The sequence below is a fragment of the Pavona decussata genome, unplaced genomic scaffold, assembly GCF_977016875.1.
Source record: "Pavona decussata unplaced genomic scaffold, jaPavDecu1.1 SCAFFOLD_236, whole genome shotgun sequence".
Taxonomy (NCBI): domain Eukaryota; kingdom Metazoa; phylum Cnidaria; class Anthozoa; order Scleractinia; family Agariciidae; genus Pavona; species Pavona decussata.
In genome coordinates this window covers 588,804-605,087 of record NW_028145641.1, presented here as the reverse complement: position 1 = coordinate 605,087, position 16,284 = coordinate 588,804, and the positions used below count along the sequence as shown (strand labels likewise).

The 16,284-nt window shown below is 37.9% G+C and overlaps 1 protein-coding gene across 1 annotated transcript in view; it reads right to left on the bottom strand.

Annotated features, from left to right (window-relative positions):
- The window catches only part of LOC146457908 (hemicentin-1-like), a 32,392-nt gene extending 16,591 nt beyond the window's left edge, over positions 1-15,801 (bottom strand). Inside the window, exons 1-14 of the mRNA XM_085091400.1 lie at positions 15,181-15,801; positions 14,519-14,866; positions 10,467-10,721; positions 9,851-10,114; positions 9,125-9,385; positions 8,122-8,382; positions 7,350-7,610; positions 6,642-6,905; positions 5,742-6,002; positions 4,770-5,036; positions 3,756-4,067; positions 2,872-3,009; positions 2,297-2,324; positions 1,214-1,286 (exon numbers count right to left, since the gene is read on the bottom strand). Coding sequence (XP_084947526.1) covers positions 1,214-1,286; positions 2,297-2,324; positions 2,872-3,009; positions 3,756-4,067; positions 4,770-5,036; positions 5,742-6,002; positions 6,642-6,905; positions 7,350-7,610; positions 8,122-8,382; positions 9,125-9,385; positions 9,851-10,114; positions 10,467-10,721; positions 14,519-14,866; positions 15,181-15,280 — 3,093 coding nt within the window. The 5' untranslated portion in view covers positions 15,281-15,801. The remainder of the gene's footprint in view (positions 1-1,213; positions 1,287-2,296; positions 2,325-2,871; positions 3,010-3,755; positions 4,068-4,769; positions 5,037-5,741; positions 6,003-6,641; positions 6,906-7,349; positions 7,611-8,121; positions 8,383-9,124; positions 9,386-9,850; positions 10,115-10,466; positions 10,722-14,518; positions 14,867-15,180) is intronic.
- Between the last annotated feature and the right edge of the window lie 483 nt (positions 15,802-16,284).

Genomic DNA, 16,284 nt, shown 5'->3' with positions numbered 1-16,284 from the left:
ATTATGACTTAGCCCAGCTGGGGTTGCCACCACTTTAAATTAACTAAATATTCATATATGTATCAATGCAATCTTAAAAGGAACGTGAAAATAAAGTTGTTGTTGTTGTGGTTGTTGTTGTACACAGCTTTTTCCATACAAGCTTTAGCTGTCATCTACAGTGTATTCTGCAAGTGATCTTTCCCTGTGGATGCTGATTACAGCTGAAACTAGAAACGCGAAACCCATGACTAGATATTGAGCATCTAACTCCACGTGAAACGTCTTTTCTCATCACACTTGCTCCTTAAAAGAAATAAAAAGGTTCTTGAGTATTGTCAATTGGACAATTGGAAACTGGGCTTGTATCTGTGAACCGTCCGATAATTGCTGGACGACATTGTAGGAAATGGGATTAACTGTATAAAGAGGATAATTTTTGCCTGCGGACTGCGGTCTACAGACTTCTCCGTATTCCCTTTACTCGTCCGCTTTCTTGGTGCTGAACAAAAGGAAAGCGGGCTCAGGGAAAGAGATTGCCCTTCTTTTGATATATAAAAATGTGCACGCAACTTGACTGATATAAAATATTACCCGCTTCATGCATGAAACAGGCAATGAACTGTTTGCGGTAACAAAATAGCTATGGCATAGCAAAAATCGCGTTGACACAGAAGAAATGATTTGAAGGGAAATATACGACAAAATGATATTAAAGGAAAAAATATAAGTGGCTTGACTCGAAAAATGGTTAACTTGATATGTAATAAATCAAACACGAGGAAGAGTGTTTCCTCCGATTTTCAAACTAACTAGGTTGGAAAAACGAGGCGCAGCCGAGTTTTTTTTTTTAATCAACTTCGAGGTGTTTGGAAATAGGAGGAAACATTCTTTCGAGTGTTTGATATAGCTTCTCAAACTATTGATAATTCTAAGAGAAATTCGAAGCAAAAGTTCACAAAATTTTATGATAATTAAGATCTCATTTCCAAACCTCCTTCACGGTAGTGATTTCCTTTGTTTTTTCTTCATGAATTATCTATGATTTGAGAAATTTCGTGACATTCGGAATAGCATACATTTTGAATCGATTCACTAACGTACAGACTACAGATTTCCAAGTTAACATCTTATCACACAAAATAAATTCAGTTACTAATGATGCATCACCTTTAAATCTGAATGTCAACTTAACTTACTTCTGAATCGAAGAGAAAAAAAATAGGCTACTCACCTCTGCTTCAAGATCGTTCACTGGATTCTCCGCAAAGGCTTTATTAGCATGCCCCGTTGCTTCCACTTTAGGGCTTTTTCGGAAAAGAAAATGTCAGATAAATGATATGATTTTGGTATGTTTTAGCTAATACTTATTCATTTAAATTATTCTAAAGTAACAATATGTAATGATCTTCTGAACTGTGTAGGAAACAAACAGCAGTATCATGTGTGCAGCTGAAATAAATAAAATGACTATTGAGACATCGAACACCTTCTAAACATAAGATTTTTAAAAGTTATGAATAAGAAAATTATGTAGCCTTTGTTTCAAGAGTATTTTCAAATGAAAGATTACGAAATACAGTAAGCTAGAGCGGTTTTCAATTGAGTATCGAAAGTAATTTCGCGTTTGCTTTGGTTTCCATTATTATACTCTGTGACTGGTCAACAAAGCTCGCGTCACTTTCTCAATCAATGAGAAGCAAAACCAAAACCAATTTTGTTTTGGTCGCACACGTTTTCCCGCGCTTGGCGCCAGTTATATGTATGTGCTTCGAATTCTGATTGGCTCGATGTGTTGTTCACATTTGTTGCGATTGGCCAGAGAAATTACTTTGGTTTTGGTTTTACGACACTCAATTGGAAACCGCTCTATCATGTCATACACATAACAGGGCCCAACCGAATTAATGTCTGCCTCCTTTTTAACATACTTGGTAATTAAAATAATTATTGTTTATTATTTACCGATAAAAGTGGCACTGGCGTTAAAAACAGCCCTTGGAACAAGTACCTCTCTTTTTTGGCCTACATTTAGAGACTGAATAGACTGAATTAACCCTGCCCTAACAGTGATCAGCATCATATTTCTCCTTTTAATTTCATTGCTTATTCAACCCTGAGTTCATGAGAACTAAGGATATGATCATTGAAGAATTTTCGTTCTCCCCAACACTTTTATGAGAAAAGCATGGGGACAATATAGGGGAATTTGTTTTCTGAAATAAGGGGTTAAAGGTTTAAACATGTAGAAATAAAGTAGCCCTTCTGTGTCCTTAGTTCTGGTTAAGTTATCATATAGCTATAGCTTAGCGCTTACCTTTCACCTTCGTTGATTGTCAGCTGACCTGAAACAAAAGAATTCGAAAATGCCACAACTCTTGAGCCTTTGATACAAAGGTCATTTGTGAATGTTGTTCAACAAGTAAATAATTACACTTCAAGGAAAACATTGTACATTATGATTCTGTGGCACGCAAGGAAGTTTATTTCTTCTACTCTTGAAACCTTCCATTAATTACTAAATTACAAAATAACTCTTAATTATATACGTACAGTTTTGTTACTTCTGAAACTAATTGCGGAGCTCACTGCCAAGATGGCTTCCAGGGTCTCCTTTCCTTGGAAATGAAAGACTCTGGAAACGAGTTTGGCTCACAGAGTGAGCCATGAGTCAGCCATATACTCCTGATATCACCCAGGTCGAAAATCCTATCTCTAAATTTAACGCCATCTTTCCGTTTATCGCTATTTTATTTGTTGGTTTGTTTGTGATTATTTGTTTGTTGGAAGAACAACTACACTCTCACAGTGTCTAGGCGAGTGGCATTTTTAGGAGCTCCGTTGCTTGCCTGGCCAGACTGATATAATTGTTATAGTTTGTAAAATACAAACCTTGGCGACACTTTAGTTTTTCAGACAGTATAGCAACAATCATCACCACAAGACCAATGAAACCTATCACACCTCCGATGATGGCGTCAACGGTATATCTCGGCAGAGCTTGCTGCTGTTTATCAGTTTTTCCAATATCTAAAAGAATATTCAATAGGAGATCAGTTAAAATGAACGCTCAAATATGCCTTGAATTATTAATTCCCATCGATAATAAACAGCTTATTTTAGAAAATGACGACAACTAACTGCCCGCTGGTCTGTCTTCCTGTTCGTCCAGGAATCCTTGTGAAGCATTTATATTCCAAGCATTTGATTGTGGAAAAATTGATAACAACTCATGACATGATTTACAGAAATTATAATTAACAGACCGTTCTCGGCGTACTGGGTGTGTGCTAACATTGATTTCGTGAAATAGTGTCTGTTGACAAAATGATCGAAATTGGAAAAATTTTCCGGTTCCAGACATCTAACCAGCAGTCGCGAGTTAAGTTCCACAAGAGCCCATTAATTAATGAACTCCTGGTTCCTACATATTTGTTAAAATTTGAACGCCTTCAAAACTCCCAGAAAACAGGTACAGGCTCACCAACATGTGGATATAATAAAGTAAAATAAACAAAATGAACACAATAGTTGGAAGATTGGAATAGTACTGTTAGGCTAAAACAGCTGGGGCCCTGCAACGTAAAAAGTCCATTCCTCGTCGGATGAAAACTCTTTAAAAGTAGGGTACCAGCGGAAGTCTTTTCGCCAGGTCACCAAGCGCATACTCACCCCTTGATGTCTCCCCGTCACTAATACACCTGGGAAACTCCCTGCGATAGAAACAACTTTCAAACGAAGAAGCCTAGTGGTAAGAGTGTTTGACATTATCTCACCTTTAGGTTCATGTTCCTCATTTGTAGCTAATGTTTGAGTTTCTTTCACCGTAAATTCACTGTAACCAACAACATTCCTTCCGGCGACTCGTACAACATAAACCGTGTTACTTTTCAGATCATTTATAGTACACATCAGTGATTTGCTAATCTGAGTGCAATTCCTCCAACCCTCTGGCTCATGTTTCTCCTGAACTTGCACCAGGTAATCCAAAACAGGAGCAGCAGAATTGGTGACGGACGCCTTCCAATGGATTTTCAAGTGATCAAACCCTGGTTCGATTTGCAGGATTATTGGTGCTTGTGGCTTAACTAGAAATACAATTAATTAATTAATTAATTAATTAAATGAGCAACCATGGCGTTCAAACTTGAATGGGATTCGAGCCCATGACCTCTGTGATACTCTGCTCCAAGAAGTGGGCTATCTAAGCAACTGGCAGCTGGTCATTCTGTAAATATGTAATATAACTGTAGACGTGTCATTCAGTTAACTTCTGGAATTATTCTTGTGTTCGCTCTGTTCAGTAGTCAATGCCCTCCTTGTCTTTGTTGTTGTTTATTGCACTCAGCAGTGGAACCTCGATTTAATGGACCTCTATTTAACGAAGTCCTCGATATAACGAACGATATTCTATGCCCCGGCCAAAGTTACGGTAAAATGTATGGAATAGAACCTCGATATAACGAATTCTTCTATATAACAAACATAATCCGGAAGCCCTAACGGTAAATCTACCAGTCGATATAACGAATTACAAGGTCAACACGCGACAGAAGATAAACGCTTAAAACAGTCAACAAATCCTTTAATCCTTATGGTAAAGAGACAGCAACCTTTCAGCCAACGGCTTATTATATGTCATAGACATTGGCACTATAGTATGGTCGTTTCCACTCAGGCTCGTTATTTTGAGGTTTCGATAAAACAAACCCTCGACTTAACGAACAAATTTGGCCGGTCCCCAGCGACTTTGTTAAAGCGAGGTTCCACTGTACGTGGATGAAACTTACCTAACATTACGATGGTAATTTTCTGCTTCGTAGACCCAAGAAGATTGCTTGCTGTGCACTCGTAAGAACGAAAGTCCTTTTGTTCTTTAGGCGTAAACTTGAATGTACTGACACGTGATTTATACTGTGCGAAGGATGTTACTTCGCCACCGTGACTCCATGAAATATCTGGCAAAGGCACGCCCTTTGCCTCACACCTTACTTCCGTTTCCTTGTTTATCCAGGACAAGATTTCCCTTGAGACTCCGTCTTTGATTTCTGGTTTATCTAAGGCACAGGAAAAGAAGGATTCAAAATTTATTGGTCTTTACGTAGAATGGAAGAAGAGGACCCACTTGCTCGCAGAACGTCGATTACGGAACCAAGTTCTACGTCAGTCAGATGTGGAGCAGGGGAAGGAAGTGATGAGAGAACACGCCGTCTAGTCCTTGTTTGATTTATTTTTCTATAAAGAATTGTTCAATTGAATGTCATCGAACTCAAAGTAATTACATACAGGACACTCTGGGACACTCTATGTTAACAGATCACAGCAAAGGACAACTAAAAAACAAACCAATCAGAGCTCAAAGCAAATGCATGTGAATGACGACAATGGCGGGAAAGCTTATAAGCCGAGCAAGCCATGATGGATTTTCTGTTTCACTTCTACCAATCACCGAGCGTGTTGAAAGCAATCTCGCATTTGCTATCGCTTTTCTCTACTCAGTACGCTCTGTGATTGGTTAGCAAAAACTCCCGCCACCTTCTCACCCAATGAGAAGCAAAACCAAAACCAAATATGACTTGGTCGTACGCGTTTTCCCGCCGATTCTAATTGGTTCGTTGCGGTGTTTGTGTCTGTTGTGATTGGCCCGAAGTTATTGAATTGGTTTTGTTTTCACGATGGTCAATCGCAAACATAGTACATTCCACAATTAATTGAAAACGCTCTATATGTAAAATTACTTACGTCATACATACTGTACTTACAATTTATTACAACATAAACATTAGCTGTCTTCGTATCCAGTACGTTGTTTGTGGCTCTGCACTGATAAGTCCCGGCTTGATTTCTGGTTACATTGGACAAGGTGTGATTTTCACCCACTCTGATAACACTTGTCTCGGGACCATTCAGAAATGTCCATGTGATATTTGGACGAGGATTTCCCGTTGCATTGCAGAACAGCACGACGTCATCAGTCTCGTTTGCTGTGGCATTGTGGGAGACAAAGTCTATCAAAGGTGGAACTGAAACAAAGCAAGGTATGAATTGAATATTAAGGTTATTTCGCTGGTAATGAACATGTCTTGGCAAGAAATCGTTACGAAATCCAGATTCTGTCTCATTAAAAATTAGTGCTAAGCAAATGGCAATATAGACTGAAAGTCAATTTTCATCCCCATTTTAAAGCACATCACGAGATGTTATTATTTTCCTTTTCTGCATTTAAGTTTTCACTGCCTCTTAGCTTGGCAAAATGCAACAGCTGCAAAACATCTCGTCGAGACGGCTTCACACCGCCTTAGAATTATTGCTTCAGCATCGATCGCACATAGAGAAATACAAAACTCAATCATATATAGACACATGGTAACTCAATTTTATAACAACAAATTTGTAAATTCTTAGACCTTGTTTCATTAAATCAATTCTAATAGGTCACATTTTGGGATAGGGGATCCAGAATCATCGTGAACAGTAAAAACTGTGTAGTTGATGGCATTGCGTATGTACATAAAAGCACTGGCATATTTCATTCATCTTAGCCGTTTGGGTACTCTTTGTCATCTATCGCCGAGATAATGGCATGTATACTAATGGACTAAGAACAACTACTGAAACCAACTGGTCTCAAAGGAAGATACATTTTCTTTCCCTATACTTACCTAGCACAGTAAGGCTCAGAGTTGCCATTCGCCCGATTCCAAGAATGTTACGAGGTACGCAGTCATACATTCCTTGGTCGGAAGCTCGTACTTTCTGGATGGTAAACATACCATCGCTGGAACTACCCAATGATACGCCCTTGAAGCGTAATTCATACAGAGGAGAAGGAACACTGTCGGCACTGCAAGTGAATGTTACTGGTATGCCCTCGATCACAGTGTTCCTGGTGACGTTGGATGTTAGGCTAGTGTCTCTTGGTTTGTCTGGGGAAATAGCAATTAAAACCATTAAACAGCTTTTAAAAGTGAGAATAGAGGTTGGGAGCTCGGGACGATTTTTTTTAAGTATTCCGCCGTGATGACGAGAAAAAAATTATGGATTACGTGCTCGTTTCCTTTTTTGCTTTTGCTCTTTTTTTTTTTGTTTTTGTTTTGTTTTTCGGCTTAAAAGATCTGTCGAGCGTGTGCGATCACCAAACTGCCCGGTATGAACAAAATGGGATTAATCACAATTTGTCGATCAGTTGTAGTTATGGACTTGTTTCCTCTTAGAGAGGCCAAATTTACCACCGTAGCGGATGATATGTGCATGGTTATTTACACACTCCTCTTCTTTTAATTCTTTGCATTCCATTTTATTGTAATAAATGGTTATCACATAGTTGATGTTTTATTTGTTGCTGTCATTTGTTGTTATTTGCAACTTACAGTTCACTGTCACAGTTGACAAGGCGATTGTGCCACTCCCAATTTTATTACTGGCCCTGCATTGGTAAACCCCAGAACTGGTCTTGTTCACATTGTTTACAATGAGAACACCATCAACTGAGTCGATTCGGCCGGGGTTGGGTCTCAGTTTTGACCAAGTGATAAATGGCGGTGGATTTCCAGTTGCAAAACACTGCAGACGTAAGTCTTGAGTCTCGTTCAGTGTTTGATTGCTGGGTGCCCTTTCAATACTCGGTGGATCTACGAGGGAAAATTAAAAAGGTGTTAGTTTTCTTACCAGAATACTTTACCCTCTTCAGCGAGTATGAAAGTCGGGGTAATAGTAGACCTTAAAAGATCACAAGTTATTTACTGACGTTTGAGCACTGTAAACAAAAGGTATCTTCAGACTAATGCCAACTTCTACACGGGTTGTGAAAACATCATTCAGTGTCATAAAAGTCGGATAGTTTTTTAACATTATTCTGACTTGGATGATCACATTTTTCATCGATTGATTTCATTCATGGATTGGTACACTTATAACTCCATTTACCTCCCTTCTTTAGACAATCCTTTATTTTTAATTAATTTGCGTTTAAATTCGCGGGAGGAAATCCGTTGAATCAATTGAACAAAGCAACTGACGAGTCTTTCCAGAAGGTTTTTGGTGGTCTTGTTGTACCAGTGAAACGTTCTTTTGTTTTTAATTCAAGGGAAATGTTAATCTTGGTGATCAATTTCAAGGGTTGACTAAAAGTAAGAATCTTACAGAATACGTTGACGACCATTGTAGCTGTTGCCGGTTTCCCAATGCCATTTGACGCCGTGCACGTGTAGGTACCAGCCTCGGTTCTGTTAGAATTCTTAATGGTCAGCTGCTGGCCAGGTGGATATGTAATGTTGCTGAGTTTACCATTGTTTGACCACGTGACAATAGGAGAAGGTCTTCCGTTAGTAATACATTCAAGATGCATATCATCACCTTCTGTAACATTGTATCTCTTTGAAGATTGAATGATAGAGGGCGCATCTACAGATTGGAACGAAAACAATAAACAACTTTAAGAAAAATCACGGCATTAAAATAAATAATTTCACTAATCTACCGGACGCTATCTGCAGTTTCCTTTATTTCATAGATAGTTGTAAAATCTCTGTAGGATGCAACGTAATGTACTGTCAGTAATTTAATGAATTTAATATAACTAAATAGTTTTCAACATAGTATTATATCGAAATGTGAATATTGCATTGTATTGTATTGTATCGTATTGTAAGTGTTATACAGCTATTTCAATTAACGTTGTCGGATTAAAATCAAGCTAAAAGACAAGACCGCAATGTTTTGTGGGATTATTTTTTATGAATAATTTCATCAAAATCATCCCTGCACGTGCAGGTCATTGTACTGCTAATTTCAACCTATTGTTTTCTCCAGGCATGACTTATTTTGATGAAGTTATTCATAAAAATCCCACGTAAACTTTCGGTCTTGTCTTTTAGCTTCAGGCTTTGAACCGACGACGTTAGTTGAAATGACTGAACGTAAGTATTATAAATGTGATGTAAATATTGTACTTTAAGCGTCGTATTGTAAGCGAAGTCGTGTAATACAAGTTGTATTAAAACAAAATTATACAAAATAAAAGAATAATATCACAGGAAGAGGTCTTGGGGCACTTATTTGCTCTTTAAACGCCAAATGTACCGTTCCAAACGCCATGTTGTGATCCAGTATAATATTAGGGGTTCACCAAGCGCACTAAACTTACAGAAAACACTGACGTCTATTGTGGCGGTAGCTTGTCTTCCGATTCCGTTTGAGGCAGTACACATGTAAGTACCGTGCTCGGTTCTGTTAGCATTTCTAATAATCAGCTGCTGACCAGGCGGATATGTAACATTGCTGCGTCCGTCAATCTTTGACCACGTGACAGTAGGAGGAGGTCTGCCGTCACTAATGCATTCGAGGTGCACGTCTTTACCTTCACTGACATTGAATCTCTTTGATTGAAAATCGATGGAGGGTGCATCTACAAATTTTAATGAAAACAATAACTTCACGAACGAAATCACAGCATAATACCAGATGTTATCTACAATTCTCAAACTCATTAGTAACTCATCAAGCCAAATAAAAGGAAATCACTACCGTGGAGGAGGTTTGAAAATGCGATCTTAACTATCATAAAATTTTATGAACTTTTGCTTCGAATTTCTCCAAGAATTATCAATAGTTTGAGGAGCTATATCAAAAACTTGGCTGCGCCTCGTTTTTCCAACCTACTTCTCGGTGTTTGGAAATCGGAGGAAACACTCTTTAGTCGTGTTTAATCTATTACTTAATTTCATTACATGTGAAGAAAAATGTCTCGGGACATCTATTTTCGGTAATAGATGTCAAGTTGCACCGTTTCAAGAGTCAATATTTTAATCCAAAAGGGAGATGTCAGTATTGGCTATCAATTCTAGAAGTTGACTAAACGCAACAAACTTACAGAACACATCGACGTCTATTGTAGCAGTTGCCGGTTTCCCTATGCCATTGTCGGCCCTGCACTTGAAGGTACCAGCTTCGGTTCTGTTAGCATTCTTAATAGCCAGCCGCTCACCAGGTGGATATGTGATGTTGCTGAGTCCGCTAATCTTTGACCACGTGACAGTTGGAGAAGGTCTGCCGTCACTAACATTGCATTCAAGATACAGGTCATCACCCTCAGTAACATTGTATCTCTTGGAAGGTACAACGATAGAAGGTGCGTCTGAAGATTTTAACGAAGGCAATGATCAGCTTCATAAGCAAAATTCATTTTACTGGTCTACCAGAAACCATCTGCAGTTATCTTTTAATTTTCTTACATATGAAATTGAAAGAAGAATTTGTTAACATGCCTCTTACGCTTGCACGGTTCTTCACTGTCTTCTAGGATTTACCGTTAGCAACTCCTTCAGCCTCTCTAAAAGGTTATATTTTAATTAATTTTACAGTATATAGGTCTATATACAGCAAGATACTTTGTTGCACACCGATCAGCGTGTGAGTTTTAACCATAAATGCGCACTTTTTAACCAGAACTTTTTGTTGTTGCGTATGGTTTCTAGTATGGTACCTACACTGAACAGTAATCCTTGTTGAGGCAACGGCTTTACTGAGGCCATTATCTGCAGTACACCGGTATAAACCATCCTGTTCTCTGCTGATATTCGTCATTGTAAAGAAAGAGTTAGAGCTGAGAGTGTCGTTCTCGTTGCCAGCCTTTGACCACGTGACATTTGGCGCGGGTGTACCAGTTGCGCTGCAGGAAAGCTTTACGTCATTTGTCTCATTCACTGTTTGATTCTTTGAAATTGAAATGATGGCTGGGCGAACTATAAAAGAAAAGATGAAATGACTGCAAATAGAGGAAAAAAGTTCGTCTAAGCTTAATGCGTTCAATGCTCTGGAGATATAAAGGTTTTGAAAGTTTAGCCTCAGCCGTCGTGTTAACCCTAAACCCAGCAAAAAAAAGAAAGGTCGAGATAGCTCAGCATTGTTGAATACTCATTCGGCTTTTTTTTTAAATAGTATATTGCATTTTTATATGTTCTTTATATCTTGAATGTTGAGGAAGCTGGAAAAGGGAAATCGACATCTTTAAAATTCAGTTCTGATCATGAAGGCCCATACATCCTCGTCATCGTTAATGTATTTAAAAGTGTCTCAGAAAATCGATCAAGATACAAAAGTTGATCACATTAGTAAATATCTGTGGTGAAGACCTCAAAAACCTTTAAGTGTATATGCGGGTTGTGTATTCCTGTAAAAGATATAAATATATTAAATAAAGCTGTTGTTGTTTATATTTGCTTGATCAAATCTTCATGTTGCTGTCGTATGAAAAAATTTCCTTGTCAAGTATTCTTCCCCGCGTTTTAAGCGTACAAAAGTGTGATTTCCTATTAGGTACAATCCCGCGCAAGACGGAAGACTAGGGATTGTAGAGCTGTGACGTCAATGTGTGTCTCACGATTCTCTATCCCTCAGTTGTTTTTCGTGTGCAGAGGAAGAAAACTATGTGGAAAGAAATTATGAATGGGATTGTTGAATCCTCAGAATGACTACTTGATGACAGGTTGAAAAAGTGTGGTTGTTCCCCCAGAAAAAAAAAGCTGTATTCTTAATGAACGTCTCGACTTTGTTCGTTTGTTTGAATTTTTTATTGAGAATCGAACTTTAGTACGTTACCTCAAAATCAGCAGAAGAACCCTACAAAGAAAATGCCATTTGCTCCTCAATGTGAATGGAGAAGGGCCGGAAGCAGGGGTTGCCGGATTGCTTGATTAATTTGAGAGGTTACGATTCGCAGATTTTTTCACGTCTGGCGCACGTGATTTAAAGTACGTTAAAGCTGCGAACTTAAGACGCAAATAAAAAGGTATTAACTTGAGAGAAAGTGGGGATGACAGGTGATTAAAAAAAAATGCCCTACTAATCCCTAGCTCGTGTTAAAGGGGAAGTCTCATGGGATTTTTGACCTGTTTAGTTAAAAATGAGAAATTAAGATATAAGACCTTCACATAGCTACAAAACAATTTTAGAACAACGAGAGGAAAGGAATCAACTCTTTACTTGAAAGGAACAACTCGTGATCTATTCTAGCGCATTTTGAAAACAAAAATGCGAGAACTTGAAAAACGTTAGCCTAACATTTTTCAAGTTTCAATCCATTCCGACCTACTCTGTCTCTAGCCAGAGGCACTAATCGACAGTTTTATTGCTCTAGGGTGATAAATAATTACAAAACTAGACAATTATTTTATGTTTCTGTTGACAGACAAGCATTTTTGGGTTTTGAAATGACATCAAATTCGCGTGAAACTTCCCCTTTAATTTTAATGCGCGTTGTTTATCATGATAGTTCCTTGACATAAAAACATTCTTGGATTTCCTTTTTTTTTTTAATTAATAAACGTTCAACAGTTAAGCATATGCTGCAATTTTTTTCCTCCGACTCCGACGTTTGTCCCAGTGGATCGAAATGCATTCTCAGGTAAACAGAACACTCATAATCAATCCTGAAGTAACAATAATGTTTACTAAACAGCCCGGCAATTAATTTGGTTGTAGTAATAGACTAACTACACAGCCAGAGATGCCATTTAGTCATGCCAAATTTTTTTTTTTCAAAGCGATTTGTATAATTGTGCACTGGCCATGATTTTGCCTACATAGAAGTTAATAATCTTGAGTTAACAACAAGTTCTGTCAATAGGGAGTTTAAGAAACGAGGACGGCAACGGTATCGCGAACGTCATTTAAAAATATAACTTCTCGTTTTTGTAACTCTTTGGCAATCATTTAAATTTGTTTAACTTGGAAAATGCTGGCGAACTCTCCAGGAACTAAATTAGTATGAACGACGTCAAAGCAAGGAAAAATAAAGATGATTTTGCGTCATACGCTCCCGTTCTCGAGAAAACCTAAAATTTGGTCATTTCACGTTGTTGTTTTCCAGAGGACGGTAAAGAAATGTACCAAAATGTAAAAGGCACGTGCAGAGCGATTGTTTTTGCTCATTAAGCCCATTGTTTTGTGGCGTTGTCGTTACCGTTGCCGTCCTCGTTTCTTAAACTCCCTAATGATTTGCTCACGACGGCGAAGATGAGATTTTGTTTAATAAAAAGTGGAAATTAACATACTTTTGACGCATGCGCAGTCGTTTATCTAATGGCCTTTTCAGAACAGTAACCAAGATAACGGGAACATGCGGAGAAGCAATACTCACAAAAGTATAGTTGTTCTTCGAAACATCTTTCCCTTGCAGAGTCTTAAGATAACTTTTATGTTATTTATGTAGGAATTTATAACAGGAAAGCTTTAATCCTTTTATGCTCTTATGTGGCTGACACCAGTACAATTACGACTGTCTGTTTCAGTGATCTTTCTGACCTTGCTTCAGCACAAAAGCTGCAGAAATCAAATATTAGTCAAGGCAGTGACAATGATCGAAGGTATGTTAGCTCTAATGAGTTTTCAAACAAGCCCACAGATTTAAGAATGTAAACTAATAACCAATTTGAAAGAACAAAAACTACGGCAAATCACTTTTCCGAAGCTAGAATACCCTCAAAACAAGACTACAGAAATCCGCATATTTCCCTTGACCTTTTAACCAATGAAACAAAAATATTACCATTTGATCACGGAATCTCAGTTTTAATTTCTGATTGAAAAACCCAAGATAGAACTTCTCTCATTTTTGAATAGAAATCTTAGACGAATAAAGCAATAGGTTAGTCGAAAACTTTTCAGTGGAGAAGACTAACAAGGCTATATCATTTTTCAGTTGAAATTCAAGTTTGGTGATAATTTTGAACCCTTTAATTTAGTTATAAGTAAAGGTTTAGATATACATAAGCAAGTGGAAATAAACGATAAAAACGAAAAACGTTTCCGTGTTGTCATGACGCCATGATCAAGTTCGGAGTAATTGAAATAAAGTCACTGTCAGAAATAGTTCACCAAAATTGACATAATATCTGAATATGTAATGTCATGCAAATAGTTTTGCTTAAATTAAGTCCGATTGAACATTGACAGATGGTGTTAACTCTCTAGTTAGCAACATTTCGTAAACTTAACAATCGAACTTATTCGTGCTTTTCTTAAGGACAGAAAAATATCTGTCAAGGTCTTTTGGGACATTGCGGTGTTTGTTAAGAAGATGCTTGCCAAAAGAAGAAGATTGGTTTTTATGTTAGAACAAGAGCTGGTGTAAATGCCGAAGTGTATACCCTACATAACTTGTATCGCACAGGTCACATTGAAATTTATAAACAACAGAATACTGATTTACAATAGGCAGTTCTCTCTCTTGTATTTTTAGCTCTTGTTAGATTTTCTTACTAACAAATATCGATTGGATGACTTTGTCAGTCCGTTCTGGCTAATTAAGAGCTTTGAGTTGTTTGTGTACCAGGTCTGCCGAAACCTAGGACTATTTGGATAGTTGAGATGTCTCTTGGGGCAGGTATTTGTTGAGGGCCTTCAGCTTTTAGTTGCTCATTCAAAGGAATCTTAATACTTTGTTCCATTATCATCTTTCACATTTAAAAACTTGGAAGCAGAAGGAAAAGGCTGAATAAGATGTCAAATACGTGCATGTGCAGTTTAAATGTAACCTTACCTAGTATCTCTAGGCGAGTGCAATCCATATGTGTCTTTGCCGGGTCGTCCTTTAGCTTCGTCGACACTTTAAGGCAGTATTCCGAGTTTCCATCGTTACCACTTGTCAGATTGATAAGCGTAAAAGACGGGGTTCCATTTCTTGCCAGTGTAACACGTCCAATGTATGAATCATATGTTGATGCTCCATTGCTTTCCGTGTATATAATCATGTCGTGCCGGCCGTCCTCAAGCAACACAAAGTAGTGAAACGTTTCTGCGGAAGTTAGTGTAAAATTCCATTCCAGAGTAACATTTTCGCCAAGAATTCCTTTGAAAGGATTTGGAGGTTTCTTGTTAAAGGTAAATGCTGAAAGTAAAACATTGTTTGATTCGTAAATATGCAGCGTGAAGGTAGATAATACTGACATTGTATTATCGAAAGCTATAGAAAATCAGTTTCCGTATAAGTTAGATACCCAAACACGTAAGTGGTTTTATTTACGCCAGAAAATGTGCGGAAGACCGACAAGAACTGTACGAACAAAGGAAAGTGTCCTTCCTGATAAGACGCAGTCAGTATTGAAAGTGTCTTCATGAATTGAGTTTCAATTATTCGTGTGCAATGTCTGTAGATTCTATGCTCTAACGCGAGGCAATTTTTCGAGTAACTAGACATACTACCTGATATCGACAGAAACAGAGTCACTGTCAGTGCGATGACCAAAGTAGTCTTTCTGCTAGAGAAGTAGAATAGCCGAACATATTCATTTGCGAGCTCCATCTTTTGCCCTTGGCTCAGTGCCTCAACACCAACCCTGATAGCTTGGATGATTTAATCGCAACGCTCAGGAATAGTCTCACAGACAAAGGGATATCCGTTACCGTAAAATCCCCGTGATACTCCCGTGGCTTTTTGAGGGGGCAGTTGTATCTAGTTGACTTGGATTCGTAACCTTAGAAGGCAATGCAATGACAAAACGATATTTTTTCGGAGCTTTTCCCTTGAATGTTACTTATAACTTTTTAACCAGGACTGACACTAACAAAGTTGAAAAGATTACAGGTCAATTGCATCTCTTTGATCAGTTCAAAATCAGATTATCGTCTGCATGTAATACCGCGTTTAACAAAGGCCTTGGCCATGTGACCAAACCGTTATCCTATTCCATGTAATACATGTTGTAAGCATATAACGCTTTAGTTATCCTTGTTCATAAAATGTTAAAATCGTGATATTGAATTGCCTCTCTCCCTCCCTTAACTTTCTCCAAGAAGTGCATGAAGAAGTGGTTCGGCCGATAGTCTACATTCAGTCAGGAATGTATTCCTTGGGGTACCAGACTAGTGGGGGCTCATATCCAGGGGTTTACTACAGGGTCACTTCCCGTACTGAGTCGTTTCCATTGTTCTGACAACGCCAGATTACTTTCCATTACCTTTGGCACGGAATGTGCATTCTGAATGATTTCAACTAATTGTATTGTTGACAGGATTAAGCTTTAGAAATTGCTATTTTTAGCTGACATCAAGGATTGTATTATTTTTTTTTTTTTATTATTATTATTATTATTTTTTTTTTTTTTGGTGTGTTGGTCTCACTGGATTTGATATTACAATTTAGCGAGTAGCTTAGACGCATTATCCTTACTTTTGAATCTAACAGACTTTTTCTTGCGCGATTCGCCAGCTAGGTTTCAGTTACTTCCTGGTGTCAAAAATTTACTTCATAAGGACGACCCATTTATTTATTTATTTCCGAATTGATTCAAAAGGTTATTTACTTTA